Source organism: Copadichromis virginalis, linkage group LG7 (assembly GCF_057382275.1).
Source record: "Copadichromis virginalis isolate Kocher_CV1m ecotype Utaka linkage group LG7, C_Virginalis_male_GT1.1, whole genome shotgun sequence".
In the NCBI taxonomy this organism is placed as follows: Eukaryota; Metazoa; Chordata; class Actinopteri; order Cichliformes; family Cichlidae; genus Copadichromis; species Copadichromis virginalis.
In genome coordinates, this window is record NC_140624.1 from 49,357,611 (window position 1) to 49,379,548 (window position 21,938).

Genomic DNA, 21,938 nt, shown 5'->3' on the forward strand with positions numbered 1-21,938 from the left:
CTCTTTACTTTTGAGAGTGTGCTAGGAGACTCGGCCAAGACTTTTGTGAAAGCATGTTTTGATGTGCTATGATGCAACCTGAAATGACTGGAGGTATAGTCTCAGTGATAAGGAGAGAGTAATGGTCACTATCTGAAAAAACATTCCCTTTTTGGGAGTTGTCTTGTTGTTGTTGTAATTTGCAACTGATGAGCAGATGAAATGGATGTATAACGATTTATGCTTCTTAATTGGACACTGACTTTGTGTTATCCTGCGATGCCCCCTTTATTTCTTGAGCATTGTATTATTAGTGTATTGTTAACAATTTAATGCATGTAACACAGCATGAGAAACCAGGCTTAGTCCATTTTATGCTTTATGTAAAATTATAAATTAACATGCAGCAAAAAGCAAGTTTTTCTTGGAAAATCTGCTTGATCATGGTGCCGGTTTGTCCTATGTTCCATATATACACACACACATATGACCAGTAATATCTGCAAATTGATCAGTGGATATATTTCCCTGCTTGACCTTTGCTAGTTTTTTTTTTAAAGTATGTTACTTTAACTTAAAAAAAAATACTATTGTCATATTGCAAGTTAATAAAACCCCAAATAAAATATATATGGATGGTAATTATTTATTTTCATGTGACAAATGTCCAGTTTTAGCTCTAAATATATTTGTTGTTGTAGCGCATTTGTAATGCCCTCAGATATGTATGTATATAATTACATACACATATGTGTGTGTGTGTGTGTGTATGTATAGGGAGAGAGAGAGTGAGAGACATATTAAAGTCAATTTCTAATTAAATGTGTAGGTGGCAACTGTTCACATGAATGTAGAGAGGGGAAAAAGGTGATAATGGTGACAATCAAAATCACGGGGGTGGCTTTACTCCTCCTGTTTCATGTCCTGTACCTTTTTCTTGTTTCCCACTCTGTTAACAGAACACTATCTTATTTAATTATGCAAACATCTCATGTCTGATGATGCACGTAGGCTTTTTAAAGGACAGTTAAGAGAAAACAGAATGTACACCTGTGTCTGGAATGGTCTCTTCCACTATTCTGCTAGCCTCCTCTGAATGAGTCATCCAGCTGGCTCCTCATTGGATAAGACCATGCCATCCCTAGGGATTGCCTTGCAGAGGCAGAAAGGCCTTGCTTCCATTCACAGAAACACTGGTATGCCAGCCTGCTATTTCATTCACATAAAAGACTAAAAACTGCATGCCTTTTTTCTCTTGTCCACTGCTCCGTTTCTGCTTTGTCTTTTTGCCGTCACTTTTGATTTGCGAGGGCTTTCCTTTTTTCCCCCCCTGCTTCTGTGTTTGCCTTTGTTTCTGAGGCGAGAAGGCAGACGTGCTGTCTTCTTCTTCTTCTTTTTTTTTTTTTCCTTTTGCCAGGCAGGAAAGGGATTGGGAGGGACTGCAGTGCGAAATCTGCAGCACAGTGAGAGTGGAAGCTGCTTATGAATGAGTGTCAGTCTTTCGCCGTTGCTAGATGCTCTTGAGGACATTTTATATGAATGTGTGCTTTCTGCTGCCGGGAGACAAAGATGCTTCATTGCTGTTGGTTTTAAGGAGACTCTGAAGCTTTTTTTCCCCTTTTATCCATCTGGCTATTTCATTGACTTATGTGCCTGAGAAACATGCCGTTCAGAATGTGTTTGTTTGAGTCGTATCATTCATGCAGTTCAGCCTGGACCAGTTGCTGGGTATTTTAGAGTGGCTGTGAATCTGTTTCTGCTTCATTGTTGAACTGTTTGCTATTGCAGATTGTCAACATTTTTAGGCTTAAAAAAGTAAAATTGCTTTAGTCTTTATATATATAATTGATGCTCGAATATAAATAGCTGTGGAAATAACTGGTGGTAGATTTTGGTGAGTGGTCCAGGACTGATGTCTGCTCACAATATGCAATTATACTTGAACATGGGCAATATATTAATGTTTCACCTATTTCCAATCATACTAAAATTTTGCAATATTGCTTCTCTTGATGATTTATGAAGATTTCTTTTGCATCATTTTAAGGTGAATCTTTATTTTTCTTTAAATAGAAATGTCTATTTTATTTTTGTGCCATAAGATTTTGACAGGCGCTTCGATTTAGCTGTGAATTGAAAGGATGTTTTCATTACATATTTCACTTCATTTACTGTCATCTAAGTGATTAGTTTATGGTGTGTCATCCTTTTATCAAACTTTTATTAGGTCGTCAGTTTTATGGCACTGTTCAAGACGCAAATTCCAGCAAAATATGAATGATTACTTCACGAAGTTACTAAGACAATCAAGTTACCTCTCATCCCTCATTTCCTTTTCACAGAAAAACAAATAAGAAGAAAAGAATTATGGAGAATGAATATGAGACTGGGGAATATAAAAATTGATTGGTTCTAGTGTGCTGTAAGTGGGAGGTTTTTTTTCCCTCTCCCTCCAACAGGAAGTGATTTGCAGTGTTCAGCAAGCCTTTTGTTGAGAAGGTTTTCTCAGATCAGTGAGTCATGCTTTAGCTCTGAGCCGGCAGGCAGGCAGCAGTCAGTAGAGGGTATTTGCTCTTCCCTTGCAGTGTCCGTGATCATCAACAACACAGATCTTTTTCTGTTCTTAACTTTTTGGATTTTGAGCTAGGAATCAGCAGCAGCGTCACCGCTGGAAACTAAAAGCTGCACCACAACACTGGAAGCCTTTTAGAGACCTTTCCATCCTTTCCCCCCCTCCCTCTGCTTCAGTGTTGTTTCCGTGGATTGTGTCTGTATATTTTTCCTCTGACGGATTGGATTGCAGCTCTGGATTTTACAGAGAGCAGATTGGACTTTGGCGACAACAGCAGCAGCAGCAGCAGCTCAACACAACCACCACTGTAACCTCAATAGAGAAAATTACAGTCAGGTGGCCTGTGATTGCTAAAAAGGCGTTTGCTGCCTACCGTTGCTACTATGTTACAGGAGAGGGTAATCAGCACCGCTCAGCCACGTCTGCCAGCACGCTTGTGAACGAGGCAGGCTGTGCGTGTTGGTTGGTGGAGAGAGGGGAGAGCGCAAAGAGAGAGAAGGGTATGCTTCACCGTACCAAATACAACCGCTTCAGAAATGAGTCAGTAACATCCGTCGATGAGCTTCTTCACGGCCTGACCATGAACCCCAAGGTCTCGGCCACCCCCCAGTCTGCAGCCGAGACGTCTTACACACCCCCGACTGAGGTTCAGCCCTCCTCCGCCACCGCTCCTTCCAGCAACCCCACCGGCCATGGCTCTGACCACCTGGAAGATGGAGGCACCACCCTCTGTACGCTCATCAACAAGGTGTCCGGCCTGAAATTCAGCAACTCCGGCAGCTTGCTCGGCATAAAGGGTCTGCCCTCGGCCGTTAAGGACCTGGCTGTGTCAAAGCTGCAGGGGGGTGGGGGATCAGGCTCAGGCTGCCCGAGTCCCAGCGCAGCTACAGCGGCAGCCTCTGGTGCGGGTGTCTCTCTGTGCAGTTTGGCCTCCCATTCAACCCCCTGTTCACAGCTGGAGCCATCTGTCAGCATGAGCAAGAAGAGCAGGCTGGATGAGCACCAGCCCAGCGGAGAGGACTGGAATCCAGGTGGAGGCGGTGGACTGGTGAGCAAACCCTCCAAAGGATGGCTAGACTCAAACGAGAAGATCTCTGGTCCCGGAGTCACATACATTGTTAAGGTTGGTGGACTCACTCTTTCCCCTCACTCGTTTTGTTCTTTGTTCATCCCAGTCATTTTCCCATTCTCTCTTTTCTTTGAATGAGTCGAGTTTTAGCTACCTGCAAGTGGGGGTGGGTGGGGTGGGAATAATGTAGTTTCTCACAACATGCCCTTGAGTGGGTGTATGTAGGCTGGGTGAAATAGCAGCAACCGGAAAACTGGCACTGAATAATTCAGGAAAAAAGGAGAAGGTCACCATTAAGGGGAAAAGTAGAGGAAAAGCTCATAATGGCAAAACAAAAACGGTAATTATCAATGTGAACATTGTGTAAGCATTTACATTTCTCCGATATTTTGGCCAGTCTCATGTATACAGAGAGGCAACGTTATGCTTTTGTAACCATGGTGATGAGTTATTTCTGTACATTGTGCACCTCTGTGGCTGCTTTAGCTTGCCAACAGTGAATGGGTTGAATGGGAAAAAATATTCGGAGCATCCTCGTCTTAACACACTTATCACTGGCTGCTGTTACTGTTGTCCAACCATCGTACATCATTTAAAGGTGAGCAAGTTGGCGCACAACTACAGGAGCTGCGAATGTCATCATGCCGGCAATGAGTCACTAGCATAAGGAGTGATGATGCAGAGTCCTGGCTCTTTAAGGTGTGAAAGGGGGGGGGGCGAACATTTTTACTGGGTGAAGTAAAGGAATAATTTTGCTATTTTTTTCTGCCTTGTCTTGTACTGCAGTGCAAAGAGAAATGCAGCTTTTTGGAGAAAATAAAAATTGAGGCCATCACTGCCAGGGGAAATGTGTTATCTTTCAAATCAAGTTACGATTGCCATCATATGACACCTACTACAGCTAGCCCAAACAAAGCCTACAGTATCTGTGACCAGCGTGACATTCCATTAACTGCATTAAGGCAGAGAGCACTTATTTGTCCAGTCAATGCCGCTGAAAGCAGCCACACTGTGAGAGGGGAAATGGGTCTGTCCTGTGCTCACCCTCCACCCCCGGCTTTCCCTGTGGTTTCAGTCCCGTGTGTATTGAGTTCAACGTGGTGTTCTGCTCACAGCACTTTTAATTAGCGTCATGTGGTCACTCCTCGCACATCACGCACCATTACCCCCAAGCGGCATTGACTGACAGTGATGCTGTTTACACTCTCACTTTTATCTCGTACTAGTGTTGTGTTTTTAAAAAATAGAAAAAAAGAAAAGAAATGCACATTAGATATGATAAGGTTTTCTGGTAGCAGATTTAACAGGGGTCTTTCCTAGTATTTCATTGTGTTTTTAGGAAGGTCAGAGTTCAGGCTATATGCATAGCACTGTCTGTGTAGGTTCTGAGTCATCCAGGTCACGAATGATTGAAAAGAAGGCAAGTAGACTTTTTCAAGTTAATGAAAATCAAGTTGTCGTTTCTTCCAAGTACTCAAGGCTAGCACAAGCCTACCACTGTACTTACAGGAGCAATATGTGACAAATACTAACAAAATAATATGTATAGAATTGGTTATACTGTATAATATGTTCACATAAACAATAAAAGAAATATAGAATAGTAAAGCTGTAATTAACCGATCACTTTCTACATTTCTTAGATCTGCTTTCTTTGCATTTCAGAACCAAATAACACTGACGTATCGATTGTTTGCAAAGCTGATGTGGCAAACGTGTGCTTGGCCACCTGATCAACATAAATCCAGTCCTTTATATTTATTAAATTATGTTATTATTCCTGACCACATTGCCGCATTGCAAAAGTTGTATCCCATAAATGTTTTACTGCCTAAAACCCCCCCAACGATTCTTACATGATTATTTGATTATTAAATTCAATTGCAACCAATTAATTATTCTTTTTTATTGATCACATGCATTATTTCCTGGACCTGATTATCCTGTCTAGACTGTACAGAAGCAATACAGTCTCAAAGCAGTCTGTGTAAAGTTGAAACTTTTTATCCACCGATTCCTGTTTTTGGACACAAATGTTCCCTTTTTTCATGATTCTGAACATAAATATACAAACATTTTCACCTTTAAAATAGGGGAAAGAAGCCACACTTGAAGGTGGGCGTTCAGTTGTCAGGACGATTCCTCCCAAGAGTCTCAAGAAAAAAGATGCTGCAGACACTAAATATACTTCATGTTAAAAGAGTAGTTTAAAAATTGTGCATGCTGTCATGAAAAGTTGGGGCAATTTGTGTTTGTGAGCACAAACCAATGGATTTTTCACACTTTTCATACAGAAGAAATTTTTAGATAATGCACACAATAAACACCGTAGCAAAAGCAGGTTTAGACAATGCAATATACAGTATGACTTAAATATTTAGAAATGTTTGAAATTAATTACAGTTTGTATTATTATTATTTTTTTTAATCTAGATCACTTGGAAACCTAGTTAATCCGAAATTCAGTTTTAGAGTTTTGGTTATGTGCGTTCTTATACAACATAAGGGAATATAAACCCTGCGTGAGCTCAGAATAGAGCTCTGCTAATTTTAGAAGTGCTTGATGTATTTTTGGCCCTGCTAAAGCACGCACTTCAAACACACCCTTATAAAAATAGAGAACATAGGCAATTTGAGAATGTCACGTTGACAAAATAATATTTTTGTTTGAGCGCAAAATGCTGAGCAGAAAGACACAGAGTTATAAAAGGAAATTTATGATTGTAACAAGTTAGTTTCTTGAACTGGCTCTTTTTAAAGGCCAGAGTGGAAACACTGATGTGTCTGGAAGTCTGTTTTGTTTACAGAGAAATTCAAAATATGATTTTAAAAGTGATGGAACTCATCAGCACCAAATGTTCCTGGCCTGTGCATGAGCTGTTGCAGTCTGGTTCTGGAAATGATTTGATTATTTAAAAGGAAACTTTTAATGGTGAATAAACCTTGACTTGTTTTATTTCTAAGTTAGCATCAACTTTGGCTTCATTAAATTTAACTTTGTAAACTTCTTCTATGGCTGGATGCTTTTATTTTTAACTAGAAAACCATCTGCTTGGTCATGAAACAAACTGTTGTTGTAATTTGGGTGTCGGTCTTCCTGCAGCTCTTTTTTTACAAAAGCATACATTGAAAAATAATTATTTTAATTTGTTTTGTTCAAAAAGGATCTCAGATTTCACCATTATCTTTAATTATACTACATAAATACTAGCTAGCTACTTTTTTGGGTACACCTGTTTAACTTTTTGTCCTATATAATCACGCATTTAGGCATCTAGACATGGTCCAAGAGACCTGCTGAAGTTCAAACCGAGCATTAAATTATCATAAAGAAAGGCGATTTAAGTGACTTTGAATGTGGCATGGTGGTTAGCGTGAGACAGGCTGGTCTGAGTATTTGAGAAACTGCTGATCTACTGGGATATTTCCACATCACCATCTCTAGGGTTTATATATCAAATGAGCAGCAGTTGTTTGGTGAAAATGCCTTGTTAATGTCAGATGTCAGAGGAAAGTGTTGTAACTGCTGTGAGCTGAGAGGGAGGCAACAATAACTCAAATAACCCTTTGTTACAGCCAAAGTATGCAGAAGAGCATATCTGAATAGCAGAAGACCACACTGGTGCCACAGCTGTCAGTTAATAACAAATAACTGAGGCTACAGTTAACACTGACATTAAAATCGGACAACAGAAGATTGGGAAACTTTTGTCTCTGTTTCTGCTGCAATATTTAGATGGAGTACAGCGACAGATTGGTGACGTGTCCAGGGTGTACCCTGCCTCTCACTCTATGATTGCTGGAATAGCCTCCTGCCACCTCTGAGGAATGTTTTCAGCCCCTCACTGAGTCTATTCCTCAAAGAATTAAGACAGTTCTGAGACCAAAAGGTGGTCCTACCAGGAGTTAGCAAGATATAGCTATTGAACTGGCAAGTGAGCGTTTAAAAAGTTAGAGAAACTCAATATTTTATTTCCTTTCCAAACAAATACAATCTCTTCATCTCAAACTTAATATAGTTTTTTTTTTCAGAGTAGGTAACAATAACTTGACTTAAATGGCCCCGCTGCTTTTGAAAGTCATGCATGCGTCACAAGTTTTAATAACTGTATCATGCCTGATGTTAAACAATGGGTCCATTTCTTTCCTTTCTAGAACAAGCCCCTTGTGTCAAAACTTGTGTGTGTGGTGATTTTGTATGCTCTTAAAGACTGCAGTAATTTTTTTTTTTTTTTTTAGGCCTTGAAAGGTAACACAAAGATTTGTTTTGTGCATAATGATGTGTAGTCTTTGTTTATTTCACACAGGGTTTTCATTCTTACTTTGCAGTATCTGGGCTGTATAGAAGTCCTGAGGTCGATGAGATCCCTGGATTTCACTACAAGGTCACAAATAACAAGGTATGTTCACACATTTATATTTCTTCAAGGACAAGACAAGTTGAAATTAAATGGATTCTTGCTTATGATGAGAGTTTTTAATTTGATAAAATACTTAAACAGCCACACACACACACACACACACACACACACACACAAATTGTTCAGCAATGAACAATTTCCACATTTAAAACTATTTAAATCCATTACTTTATTTCTAATAAACAACTGAAACACATCAATGGCAAAAGGATGTGGGGGTGTCAAATATCCATCCCTTCATTCGCTTCCTCTTGTCCTTTTCAGGGTCACGGGTGGCGCTGGGGCCTATCCCAGCTGTGGTGTCAAACATGTTCAATCTAAATAAAACAAGGTTAAAAAAAACACTTTTAGTTAAACACATTTAAGTACGTCTTAAGAAAAATAAGTGCAGCAAAGAAATGCCACTGTAGTAACTTTTTCCTGTAAATTTACTGTAAAAACAAAACAAAACAAGAACAAAAAGATAGAATATGTCATGGTCCGGAGTCTGTGACTCCGTGTTTATGTTTAGTTTATTATCATTCTGTGGTTTACCTTGGGTGTTTGTACTCTTCTGTTTCATGGTTCATGTTCCTATGTTCTGTGTCCCCCAGTCTGTGTTAAGTTGGTGTGTTATGTCATTACGTGTATGTTTCCTGTTTTACTTTGAAGGTCCGTGTCTGTTCTCAGTGTGTTCAGTATACTTTTCCCCTGTCTCGTCAGGTCGGATTACTCCCAGCTGTGCCCTCCTTTTGTGTCTCATCCCCTCGTTATCCTTCTGTGTACTTTAACCTCGTGTCTGCCTCTGTTAGTTGCTGGTTCGTCTGTGTTGTTTCCCCTCGGTCTCCCTGCATCTCTCCATGTGTATTTCCCCGGACCTCCCTGCATCTTCGTTTCTGGTTTGTTTTGTTAGTTTTACCCAGTTTAGGTTCCAGTTTCATGTTCCCAGTGCCTTTGCTGTTTGTATTTCCTTCGTTAATAAATACTCACCTGCACCATAGCTGCCGCGTCCTGGTCCTAAATAATTCCACACGGCTTGCCCCGGCAAACCGTGACAGAATAGAAGAAAATATTAACAATAAAATGCCATATCTTTATTTTTTATCAGTTACTTTTTTACTTTGATGATTTATAGCAGGCCCAGGTTTTATCCACATCAGCAGTATTTGCATATTTTCATTGTCAGATAGTATTGAAGATGTGGTTTCAGCACCAGTATTCATATGACACCAGACCTAAAATGATATTTCACAATCCTAATTTTTATGTCATTGTTATTGAATTGACATTTTGTGCTGTATGATAAAAATAATTAATTCATAATAATTAAATAAATAAAGAAATTAACAATTTAAAAAAAAATGAAAAATGATGCTATAACCGTATGTTGAATATAAAGAATACTGTGAAAGTGTAAGTGCAACATCTGGTTTCTGAAAAGTGAACCAATTTACAAACACATAAGAAAAGTAGAGAAATACATTTTATGATCCAACCGATGAAAGAGTGCTGAATAAGCACCCTCACATGCTGAGGTTAATAAAACTGCTCTTTCTTACATCTGTTGGTAGGAATTACATACAAGTGACTAACTTAGATAGCAATTATTACTGAACCTTTAATGTGATTTTTTTTTTTTTTACCAGTTTGGTTTCTAAGAAATAACATAGCATAACATAACAATCATAGGACAATAAGAGATTAGTCACTATTAACAAAATATTTTGTATATTCATTTCAACTGTCAAACTCATTGAAAAAAAAAATGCATCCAAACATTTGCTGTCAGTATCTAGAAAAATATAATTGCTTGTGGCCAAATGTATTACATCATTAAACTTCTCACTAATAGATGCATTGATTTTTTTGTATTAAGCCAATTTTGTATTAAACAATATTTGAACAAAATGTTCACCTTCTACCATGCCTTACATGCCTGCACAATGAAACTTGCATGAAGAAAATGGTACATTTAAAAATGTAACACTTTAAGGTTATATGACTTTAGAGTACATTTAGGATGCACATTTTGTTTGCATGGAATTTTCTGCCTCTGAAATCCTTGACCGATGTGCAGTGAGGCAAAGGGCGGCGGGCGAATCGGTTCGTGTCATGTCTACTTTTCTGCTTGACTTCCTGAAGTTGGTAACATTAGCTAACACAGAGTAGCAGGCTTTCTCTCCTTCTCTCTGCCACTGTGTGTTTGTGTGCTTATGTTTCTCTCTAATATGGAGAGGCATGGCAAAAAAAGACATACAGAGAGAGACGTGTTCAGATTTCCCTTCAATGCATTTCAAGAGTATTTGTAATATATCCTATTGTGCAAAACAAAACACTGCAATGCTGGGTTTTGTTTTGTTTGTTTGTTTGTTTTATTTAAATCTCTATGAGCCAAAGTCATTTTATCAAAATGTAATTATCTGTAGTTTTTTGGTCAAACTTTCAAAAACTGAGTGAGGAGCATCAGTATCAGTAACTTCCAAAACAAAGCTCACGCTCATGCTAGCAGTTCTGTTCACCTTATATTTATTATATTTATCATTTTGACTTAGCACGTTAGCATGCTAACAAATTAAAACGAAGCTCAAAGCATAGTTGAGGCGCTCAGTTTATGTTTCCATTTTAAAACATTTTATCATAGAACAAAGTAGTGGACTAATTAAAATGTTGATGGTACTACATGAAAGGGACTTTGGGAGTTTGTATCCTTGGGGCATTATGAAAGTTAGGGGAACTCAAACATGTGAACCTCATGTTGGTCTTAGAAGAAAGAAAATATATATATATATATATATATATATATATATATATATATATATATATATATATATATATTATGATAGCTGACTGTTTTCATTATTAACAATTTGCCTTTCAAAACAGTTTGCATAGAGATAGAAAGGAACTAATGGACACTGAAGCATATGACCTGCAGCAAAGGTCCCCCTGAAAATCAAACAATGATCATGCCATGCAGGCATGCCATCTGTGCCTTAGCCATAAGCATCATGGGATGCCCATCCCAATCATAAGCCAAGCTGGTTGCACAGCTTTTCGGATGACGGGGTTGGTTGAAAGAATTGGAAGAGCTGTCATTAAACTTTATGCACACATTCAGGTTCCCAGAGGATGAATCATGCCAACTTTGTTGATGTGTCACCTACTGCTCCCGGGAGGTTCAAATTTTCAGTGCACTGCCACAAGGTTGATGTTGTGGTTTTGGAAACTAGAAAAACTATTTTGTAGATCTGAATAAAAAAACCAAGTTTCCATCAACCTCCGCTGGACCTTGTGTTGCGTGCCAATAATCATTTATAAGCATGCTAGACTAAAATTTAAAGAAATGACAAATATGTCGAACTTGCTGAAGATTACTGCACTAACATCATCACTGTAGGCATGTTTGTGTGAAGAGGTTTAGTACCAAGTTACAGAATACGTTTCTTGTGTATGATTGGGATGATTAGTTACTGCAAATACAATCAAAATTACAAGTTCATCTTCTTCTTGCCCTCCTTCTAGGGAAGCCATCAGCCTGGTGTGCGAGGCTGTTCCAGGGACCAAAGGAGCTCTGCGGAAGAGAAAGGTAGCTTGCATGGATGTACAGAATGGGAGGGAGGGAAGAAGGATAAAAGAATGGCATAATCACTGGAAAAGTAATGCCCACTCCATGAGACCTGAATGTTAGTAAGATATATAGTAGCTGGAAAAATAGGAAATGGCATTACATATTAATTTACCCATGCACATTCTATATATAGCGTCCCATCTCTATGTTTCCTTTCCTTCCTTGGTTTATATAAAAAGAGAGGGAAAATAAAGAGGGAGAGAGGGGGAGATTAGAGAAGAGAGAGGCTGAGGAGAGAAGAGGGAGAGATGAAGAGGTATGGGACTGTGTGCGTGGGTGTAGCTCCAGCCCACGATGCACTGCACACCGCACACAGTGCTTAGTGACTCATGTAGCGCACAATATCTGTGATTAGGACGCCAAGCTAGTGTGTGTGTGGGTGCGCATGTATATGACCGTCTGTATTCTGTGTGTGCGTCCACAGCCTGTGAGGATCTGTGTCTTAATGTGGGGTGTGAAATGAAGCATTGCTCTCCTCTCTAGAGCTTGTTCAAATGTCAGGGAAGAGTACATAACACAAAATCCAAGCAGGCTAGTTTTTCTTCCTCTTAGAATCGATGTATGGTATAAGGTGCTGCTGGTTTGGCTGTGTGACAGACACACGCTTGTGACATCAGCTTCACGCTGAGAATTTTGAATGGGTTTTGACTATTTTTTCTGGCTTCTTTGAATCCTACCTTTATCGGACATATCCTGTCCAACACTTTACAGTCCTGTTTGTCTTTCTTACTGACAAAACATCTGCCTGGATTTCCGTGCAGGAGGAGAGCACATGTTTGTGTGTTTGCAACAATCATGTTACCACAGATTTTATGCAGTTGCACTTCAGTTATGCATCAGTGAACTATGTAAAGGAACTGTTTTATGTTTAAGAGAAAAAGCCAGCAGCTGGTTAGTGCACCTTTGCAGAAACAGTGGAAACTGCCCAAAGGAAACTAGTAGAGGTTTAAAAAAGTACCAGGATGCAAACAATTCCAGAGCCTTCATGTTTGTTGGGGAACTTCTAAGGTGCTCGTCTTCTGATTTTGTTACCTTCCAAGTCTCTATTCTAGGCTAAATCAGTTTTGTTTTATTTGTGTCTTATTGTGTCTGATCCTTACAGCCACCATCCAAAGCTCTGTCCAGTATTTTGGGGAAGAGCAATCTGCAGTTTGCCGGCATGTCCATCAACCTCAACATCTCCACAAGTAGCCTCAACCTGATGACCCCTGACTGCAAACAGGTCAGTCGGGATCTTTGTTAACAATTACAGAACATGTAGTAGAAATACATAATACTACTATCAATATTAAAACTGCTGCTTAAGACAATTACATCAAGGAAGTGAGTTGTTTTGTTTTTTTAAGAGTTTTAGAGTTTAAGAGGCAAACAGACAGGAAGAGACTAGCAGGAATGTGACAACCAGAGACCAATAAAAGTCAAGGCAGTATAATCCCTGGCCATGTACCTAGTTATAGTTATTCCAACTTTGAGGGGAGTGATTGATCCACCTAACACCTAATATAGCTACAAGGCTACAAATTATGTTGCAGTTTCCCTTAAATGCTAGAACACCCCTCTAATCTTTGATTTGATTGTTTGTAGTTTCTGATAGGAAAAAGCAAGATCCTAATACACCCTGGTACAAAAGGAAATAGAAGTATAGACAACCACAGAAAACTGCACTAAAAACAAACTAAAAGCCGAAGCCATGTGAAGCAATGGCATGTTGGAGTTCCCCTTGAATTGTTGCGTGGCCATGTAGTTCACCTACGATAAATATTTAGGAGAATGAATTGTATTGTATTGTATTGTTGTTGCACCTCATGAATACGAACATGTATGTGAAAGATGTCTTTTACAATCCAGACCTACAAGCTAGCAAAATTAGCAACAAGCGGGTGTTTGTAGGCTGCTGGACAGCCGATCCAAGCAACCACAAACCAACTTTTAATGAAGTTTGAATAAAGCATGAGCTTTAGAAACCCAACGAAAAACATCAAACTATGAGAGTTCGATATGGAAAAGGCAAGTTATTGTTAGGCAACACTGCAGTTAATTAGCTGCAGCATAAATCTGTTCAATGTAATCTATTTAAAAGAATATCCAGAGATTTAGTAAAAACAAAAATCTGCAGGCAAGAACACAGCATTGAGTCTAAAATAGCAGTTTAGCAGTTCCTAGAATATTTCCAAGGAAATACCTGTACAATAACACATTTTACACATGTCATGATTCAGACTGCAATGCCATGAAACTCAGGTTCTCTCCGGGTATCTGAACAAACAGCTGTTTCAACTGGCTGAACACAGTGGAAAGAGGGCTAAAGTTACCGACACCTTAATGAACTTGGAAACAGCTGGTGTAAAGACCAAAAAAAAACCCGACACTGGCACGTTGTGAAACATGCTTGAAACCTCAGAAATAACTGCATTTTATTTTTATTTTATTTAGCATTTTCACTGGAATGGCTCCATGGTATAGTGATTCTAACATTCACCTAACAAGTGAACGAAAGATAGGAGCATATTTTAGTTTTATTGCTAAGAAGTTTTAAGGGGATGAAGGGCAGCTTTTAAAGAATTATTTTTATAAAAGAACAGATGGTGAAATTCAAATTTTATCATTTCATCAGTACACATGAGAACATAGTGACTTCATGTATGCTTGTATGTATGCATTACCATGTGATAACACGTATGCACTGTATTTTCTTCTTGACAGATTATAGCCAACCATCACATGCAGTCCATTTCCTTTGCATCAGGTGGAGACCCTGTAAGTACTCAAATAACAGAATAGGATATAATTTTTTAAAAAATACTTGAAATTTGACTTTAAAAACACTACATTTTGTTAAAGATGTTTAAAAATTATCTTAATACAATTATAAGTGCTGTTTTAAGTACGGGCATGCTTTACACTGCCAATCAGATATTTTATTTTAATGGAATGTATTATAAAATTCTACACTATATCTTTCTAATTTTTATAATTCTGTTTGTTTTATTTTATTAGTTTTAATTATATCAGTGGTATTTTACAAGATGTATCATTCATTACAGGATACAACAGATTATGTTGCCTATGTAGCAAAGGACCCAGTTAACAGAAGAGGTGAGCATTCATTGATTAAACGCTCTGCAGACTTGCAGCGTCATGCTTATGAAAATGTGTTGCTGTGACTCTTGTCAGCGTGCCACATCTTGGAGTGCTCTGATGGACTAGCCCAGAACGTCATCAGTACCATCGGCCAGGCCTTTGACCTTCGCTTCCAGCAGTACCTGCAGTGTCCCTCAAGCAAGCTGTCGTCCACACATGACAGGTGAGATAAAAATAGCGCATCACAAAGTACCTGTTCACTAACACAAGAAAATATAGAAGGTGATAATTTTATCAAATACAGCACAGCAATGCAGTACAGTGTTAAGTTTCATGACTGAAGTGTTCATTCAGGGTATTAAACATGGAGGAGTTACCTTGGACGGAGGAAGAGGAGGAGTCAGCAGAGCACCCTTACTATAACAACATCCCCGGGAAGATGCCTCCCCCTGGAGGCTTCATTGACACCAGGCTGACCAATCAAAATGCAGATGGTTGCCAGGTACAGCTTAGTTTAACTTTGTGTTTCTTGTGTAAACAAACGTATACAAATTGATTGGCTATTTTTAATGTGTCATCCTGTGTCCTGATATATGGGGAAGAAATCAGAAGGATATAAACAATATTTTCAAATGATACAAAATAGTGTCACTTTTTTTCATTGATGTTGTTTGATAGTTTCTGTGATTATGGCACAATGCACACTCCATGACCAGAGATTCACCTCTTTTATATTCCTGTCATATTCCTTTCTAAGCATGTTTCCAGTATTCTATATTGTCAGTGTACCTAATGATAATACCTCTAAATTATAAGGTGTCTTAAAAACTGTAATCTCCAATAGTTTGGAAGCTTATTCTGGCAGCTCTAATGGTCATGCTCAGGACACTTAGTCTTGTTGGACCCACTGCAGTTACATTGGTGATTTTGTTTACACATAGCAGTTGTCTGATTTTAGCCTAAATTGCTGGGTGCCATTTAGACATTTTTCAAGATCTCAGTTAAATGGAAACTTGCCCAATGAGATCCTGCTGAAATCATGAATATACACTCACTGGTCACTTCATTAGTTACACCTTACTAGTACTTGGTTGAACCCCTTTTGCCTTTATTTGAAAAAAGTAAACTTAATGTCATATTCCAGAAACCAAGTTGCGATTGAGCTTTGTGATATGGAGCATTTTCCTGCTGGAAGCAGCCATCAGAAGAGGGCACACTGTGGGTATAAACGTGGTCAGCAATAACACTCAAGCAGAATGAGTAGTTTTTGGTATTAACGGCCCAAAATTTGGATAAAAATATCCCCAACATCCCCACCAACACCACTGTAGCTTCGACTTCCTGTTTTTAGTTCGCAGGAGTGTCCACCAGTGTGGTCTTCTGCTGCTAGATGCTCTTCTGCCTACCTTGGCTATAATGAGTGTTACTGTTGCCTTTATATAAACCCGAGGCAGTCTGGGCATTCTCCTCTGACCTCTGACATCAACAAGGAATTTAATCCTGAGTAACTGCTGCTCGCTGGATATTTCCTTTTGTTTTTGGACTTTTCTCTGTAAACACTAGACATGTTTTTGTGGGAAAATCCCAGTAGACCAGCAGATTCTAAAAGACTCAGACTAACCTGATTGACACCAACTACTGTGCCATGTTCTGAGTCGATTAAATCACCTTTCTTCCCCATTCTGATGCTCAGTTTGAACTTCAGGAGATCTCCTGGACCATGTTTGCATGCCTAAATGTATTGAGTTGCTGCCATGTGATTGGCTGATTAGACATTTGCGTCAACAAGCGATTCAGCAGGTGTGGCTAATACAGTGTCCAGTGAGTATATATAAAAAGTAAACAATACTTAAAATAGTCTTAAACCTTATCAACACATCATCATTTATTTCAAAATAATCTTAAATATCCAGTGTTTTTCTGCATGTCATTAGATGGGTCCAGGATCTGTCGATCAGACATATTACCAAGGGCGGCAAAGCTGGGGAGATGAAAGAAAGACTTTCTTCATGCAACAGGGTAAGTACATCCACTATGCAAGATATTCAGTTCTGCAACATTTTATGCCTCCAAAAGTATAAATGATTGTTTTTTCAAATCTCTAGGATCATTTGATATAAGTGGACTCCCAGAGACTAAAGGTCAAGCACCAAATGCAGAAGAAATGCCCACCTATGTGAACACCCAGCAGATCGATGCCCAGGTGCTCGCAGCTCTCCAGGCAGAGGCTGAAAATGTGACAAAGGGCATGGCAGCTGCAGCCAAAGAGAGCCCACAGAAGGACCTGTTTGATATGAGTAAGACTTCGTTACCTTGTATTAAAAAGTCAGTTCGTATTCAGATATTGGATATGGAAGTACTGTCTGATTTATTTTTATGGTAAACATAGTTTAACATTTGCCAGTACATTTTTATTTATTTTCACTTTTTATCTTTCATGACTTTGATGAAAATATAATTTAATGCTTGTATGATAAAGCAGTAGAAAGAAGCTGAATAGTATCTGTTGGCTTCCTTCAGAATAATACTGTAAGACGACTAGAATCAGAGTTCGTAATTATAGAGGTTTCCCAGATTTTGTTTCTCAGTGACTTAAGCTCGGCGTCATAATAACATCATGTCAGTATGAAGACAAAAGGACGACTGTGATAATGGCAGTGTGTGGTTGTCCCCTTCCTCCTTCTAACTTCAGCTTTAGCTTTGCTATTAATACACATGGAAGATCAAAGGCATACACATGAAGAAACCATGACACAAATTACATGTAAAGCATGAGCTGTGCAATTTAAATGTGAATGTTTCTTTTGGAAATTTTTAAATTCAGGCTTCAATGTCCACCTACTGTAGTTCTATAACAGTTAATCACATTTTAGTGAGTTCATGTTAATTGTTACCTTTTTTTTTTATCCAGGTAAAAGTCATTGAGATTAAAACCTATTTTCCAATAGAGACCTGGCCAAGAGGGCCAACAGATAACAATATAACAAGTAAAAACACAACAAAAACTAAAAAATAGCTGAAAAAATATATACATTGTTACTATTCTATTTCATAAATATTATATGTACAGTTTCTGAGCTGCTCCTCATCATCACAACAAATGACTGACTGACTCTGATTGGTTAAGTTATAGGTTGATACCTTTGTAGGCAGCTGACAGTCCAGCAGCCCTCTCTCTGTGACCCTGGCTTAGGACACCTTTCAAACCATCAGACACAAAACAGTGTCATCAGCATATCATCACATCAGTTTACATGCTATGGGAAACAGTACAGGCACATTCAGGGGATGTTTAGTATATTTGTCACATTTAAATGTTTCAGATCATCAAACCAATTTAACACTAGGCAAAGATAAATAAAGTAAATGCAAAAAATGCAGTTTCAAAGTGAGGATTTCTTTTATTAATACAATGGTATCCAAACCTACCTGGGCCTGTGTGGAAAAACTGCCCCCTAAACCTAATAACTGGTTGTGCCACTCTTGGCAGCAAGAACTGCAATCAGTTGTTTGTGATAACAGGCAATGAGTATATTACGTCACTGTGGAGGAATTGTGGCCTCTGCAGAATTGTTTGAAATCAGTCACACTGGAGAATTTTTGAGTATGAGCACCCTGTGTACGGTCAGCATCCCAATCAAATTTATGTCTGGATTTTCACTCCAAAACCTTCATTAACATTTTTGAGTCATTTGTGGCTAATGGCTCTCACTGTGAATTGCTGGAGTACCAAAGCCTACCAAAGCCTTAGAAATGGCTTTCTAGCTAGATTTTAAAGACTTTGTGTCTCAGCTGGTTCTTTAGATCATGATATGGTGCTTTTTGAGATTGTTTCGCTACCTACACTTTGTCAGGCAGGTTCTATTTAATTGATTTCTCAATAATCAGACCTGAGGATGGCTAGTGAAATTCATGTAGTTAATTCATGATTTAACAGTTATTCAAATAGACCAGGTAGGCTTAGATAGTTTTATCCCCTCAATAAATAAAATCATTGTTTAAAAACTGCAGTTTGGATTTACGTGTGTTATCTTTATATGATAATATACACAATATGCAAAAAACCAAAAGCTCAAGAAGGGGACAAATATTTTATCACAGCACGGCAGATGGAGTATATTTGGGGAATGAATACAGTATGTGTTTCTATTTTGAGGATCAACTCTGTTGAACACTGAATTTAGAAAAATGAAGCTCATATATTGCAGTTATTGACAAAATCAACATTTGATTTGTCAAAGTCAAAAGGAAGAAACACATTTAGATTCCGTTTTTGTCTATTTGATAGTTATGCTGATTTCAATTTTTAATTTCCTCTACCTACTTTTCCTCTCTTAACTCACCTTTTGGCACTGTCCTCATCGTGCCAGAGCCCTTCGAAGATGCAATCCAGTCCCAGTCCCAGTCTCAGGGACAGGCCCAGTCCCAGGTATCCGGTCTTCACAAGGCAGCATCCGTGGACAACTCGAGCCCTCTGCTTGTGCGCTCTCTGGCCTTCCGGGCTCAGGAGGAGCTGGAGGGCCAAATGTGGTACCACGGTAAAATGAGTCGCCGCGATGCTGAAAAACTTCTGAAAAATGACGGGGACTTTCTCGTCCGTAAGAGCACTACCAACCCAGGGTCCTACGTACTGACAGGCATGCACAATGGAATTGCCAAACACCTGCTGCTGGTGGACCCTGAAGGCACGGTAAGACGGGTGAGGGGGGTGTAGCAGGACACACGGAGCTTGATTCATTAACTCTTTTGTGAATGCATGAAAGTAAAAGCTGAAACTCTCATTAGACCAAAGCAGACTCTGAATATCTGTCTTCCTTTTTCTTTTTAAGGTACGGACAAAAGATCACATATTTGACAGCATTAGCCACCTTATTGGCCATCACCGTGACAACAACCTGCCGATTGTTTCAGCCGGGAGTGAACTGTGTCTCCTACAGCCTGTGGGAAGGAAACAGTGATGCTTGCGATGCCTGACCGATAATAGGAAGCGCTAAAGTGGCCTCTCACTACAGAGCTTGAAGATGAAACATGAGTCGATGCTTCAAGGCTCAGTTCGCTCAAAGAGTTATTGAGACAAACTGATCTGCAGTTACTTAACCGGAGACCCTGGAAGATGCAGGAGTTGTTAAAGATGAAAAAAAAAACAATAGAGAACTGTTATTATTTTGTTGTGATGACTGAAATGCTATATTTTTGACAAGACTTAGGTGCATTTGGACACAATATCTCGATTTGGTGTTTTAAAAGATTAAGAAAAAGACTATTGTTCTTGTAGTTTAGACAAAGCGCAAATCAAACCTCAAAGAGGTATTAACAAGAGTATTTTAGAATAAAAATCTGAAACTTTCGTTTTGTCTGTCAAGCACAACCACATTTCTACAGGAACCGTCGGCTAAGAGGTTGAGGAAACGGAAACGCTCTTTATAACGAAATTACGTTCAGAAAAACGTCCTTTAATCTCACCAACAGCGTGACAGCTTATTAGTAACTATAAGAAAAACCTAGCTTTTATCGGGGTTTAGGCCTGAATGTGTTTTTTTTTTTCTTTTCTTTTGCTTTGCAGTTGTCACAAATTGTTGGGTGGGGGGAGGGGGTGCAAACAGCCACCCTTTCACAGTGCTGTCAATGGCTTTAACGATAACGTTTTTTATGAAGTAGTTTCTCGTGTCACTGCAGTCGCATGACTTAAAATCAACCGTTCTCGTGGCCATGTTCGTAGACCTTGATACCCCTTTATTTGAAAGAGGTGCTTATGTATGCTGACACTGTAAAAAAATAAAAAAGACAAAAAATATATGCTTTTCAAACTATTTCCGAATTGGTTTTTCGCTGAATTATTTTAGGTGTGTAGTCGGTGATTAGTTTTGGGGCTTGCAATGGATATTCTCACATCTTTGATTCACATTTTCAGCTTTTTGTGAACCTTTAAAATCTTAAATATTATTATTACTATTATTATTTGAAGGATCTGAAACCAATAGCACAAAACAAAGTTAGGTCACTTAGTTCACGCGTGTCAGACGAGTGTCTTGCGTTTACGCCAAATGTTTTCGATCGTTTTCAGTTACTGTTAGCTTTTGATTTCTCAGTGTCGACATCTTATGATAAAAACAGTTTTGCCACAAGATGTCACCCTAGAGTTGGATAGTTACCCCTGTCAGTTGCATCTGCTTTGGATAACACTGCGTTTGAAAGGAAAATACAACTTTTAAGCCAGTTTTTAACCATTAATTTTCAGTTTGCAATCCACTGTATGCTCTCATTCCTCTGGACAGTTTAGTATTTATGTTGTTTTTAAAAAGCCCATAGAAGTGGTACACAGCAGCACTGGAAACTGACTTTTTTTTCTTTTATTTAATGCTTTTATCCTTACTAATGTCAGGACACTGATGGATACCAAATGAATGGGGCATTGTATCTGATATGCACTGGATCACTTCAGTTGAACCCAAATCAGCATGTGTTCAATGAGTTTGACAAGACAGATGCAATGTAATATAATGTGCCTGTGTTTTGCTGCAAGAGGGAGTGTACAGTACATGCATCTCACAACCCACAGCACTGGGGTCCTTATGAAAATGTAAAAAAAAAACAACAACAACAAAACATCCACCACATCTGTTTTGGGTTAATGTGTTTGATTCATTGTGTCCCAATGGAGAAGGACACAAAGAGAATTTTGTCATTTACTTTTGCATTCTCCACTTCTTTGCGACATAATTTCATCAAATCAAATAACTCTGAAGAAAGAATAATGTGCTAAATTATTTAAAAGCACTCTGCTAATGTAAAAAAAAGAAGCTTTTTTTCTAAAATCTGAATTTGTAGGAACACAAAATACCAAACAAACAAAGCGTATATCAAAAGCAACCGTACTCGAATCTCGCCGAGGATCAGCTTTGAGACTTAAAGAAATGACCAAACTCCTCACTGGGACAAAAACTAAGAACATGGCGTCTTTCCAGATTTCTGTTGATGAAAATGTGCCTTTTATTTGTACAATGTTTGTTTTTAATTTCTCCTTTCTCTCTTCCTTCAAAGTGCAATAGCTGATCTTCAATGGGGCATGCCTGTTCACTAGAGGTTGTGTTTTTGCCCTGCTGCGTGTTGCTGCTTGAGACTACTGTTCCCTCTCACTATCTGTCTCCCACCCTCCCTCCTTCCCTCTCTATTATATATTATAAATGTATCATTTCGAGATTCTAAATA

The 21,938-nt window shown here is 38.8% G+C and overlaps 1 protein-coding gene across 1 annotated transcript; it reads left to right on the forward strand.

The window, feature by feature from the left end:
- Window positions 1–1,133: 1,133 nt before the first annotated feature.
- Window positions 1,134–21,357, forward strand: shc3 (SHC (Src homology 2 domain containing) transforming protein 3). Its single transcript, XM_085463906.1, has 12 exons — window positions 1,134–3,674; window positions 7,950–8,020; window positions 11,543–11,606; window positions 12,751–12,870; window positions 14,352–14,405; window positions 14,693–14,744; window positions 14,823–14,952; window positions 15,084–15,231; window positions 16,664–16,748; window positions 16,835–17,026; window positions 19,100–19,419; window positions 19,559–21,357. The coding sequence occupies exons 1-12, from the start codon at window positions 3,054–3,056 to the stop codon at window positions 19,685–19,687; spliced, it is 1,986 nt and encodes a 661-aa protein (XP_085320032.1). The 5' UTR covers window positions 1,134–3,053; the 3' UTR covers window positions 19,688–21,357.
- Window positions 21,358–21,938: the final 581 nt, after the last annotated feature.

What these genes read in the sequence shown, in the direction of transcription:
- shc3 (XM_085463906.1), top strand. Translation starts at nt 3,054, where the DNA reads ATGCTTCACCGTACCAAATACAACCGCTTCAGAAATGAGTCAGTAACA. An exon ending in ACAAGGTCACAAATAACAAG is followed by an intron (nt 8,021 to 11,542) that starts GTATGTTCACAC and finishes CCCTCCTTCTAG; the next exon opens with GGAAGCCATCAGCCTGGTGT. An exon ending in AAAATGCAGATGGTTGCCAG is followed by an intron (nt 15,232 to 16,663) that starts GTACAGCTTAGT and finishes GCATGTCATTAG; the next exon opens with ATGGGTCCAGGATCTGTCGA.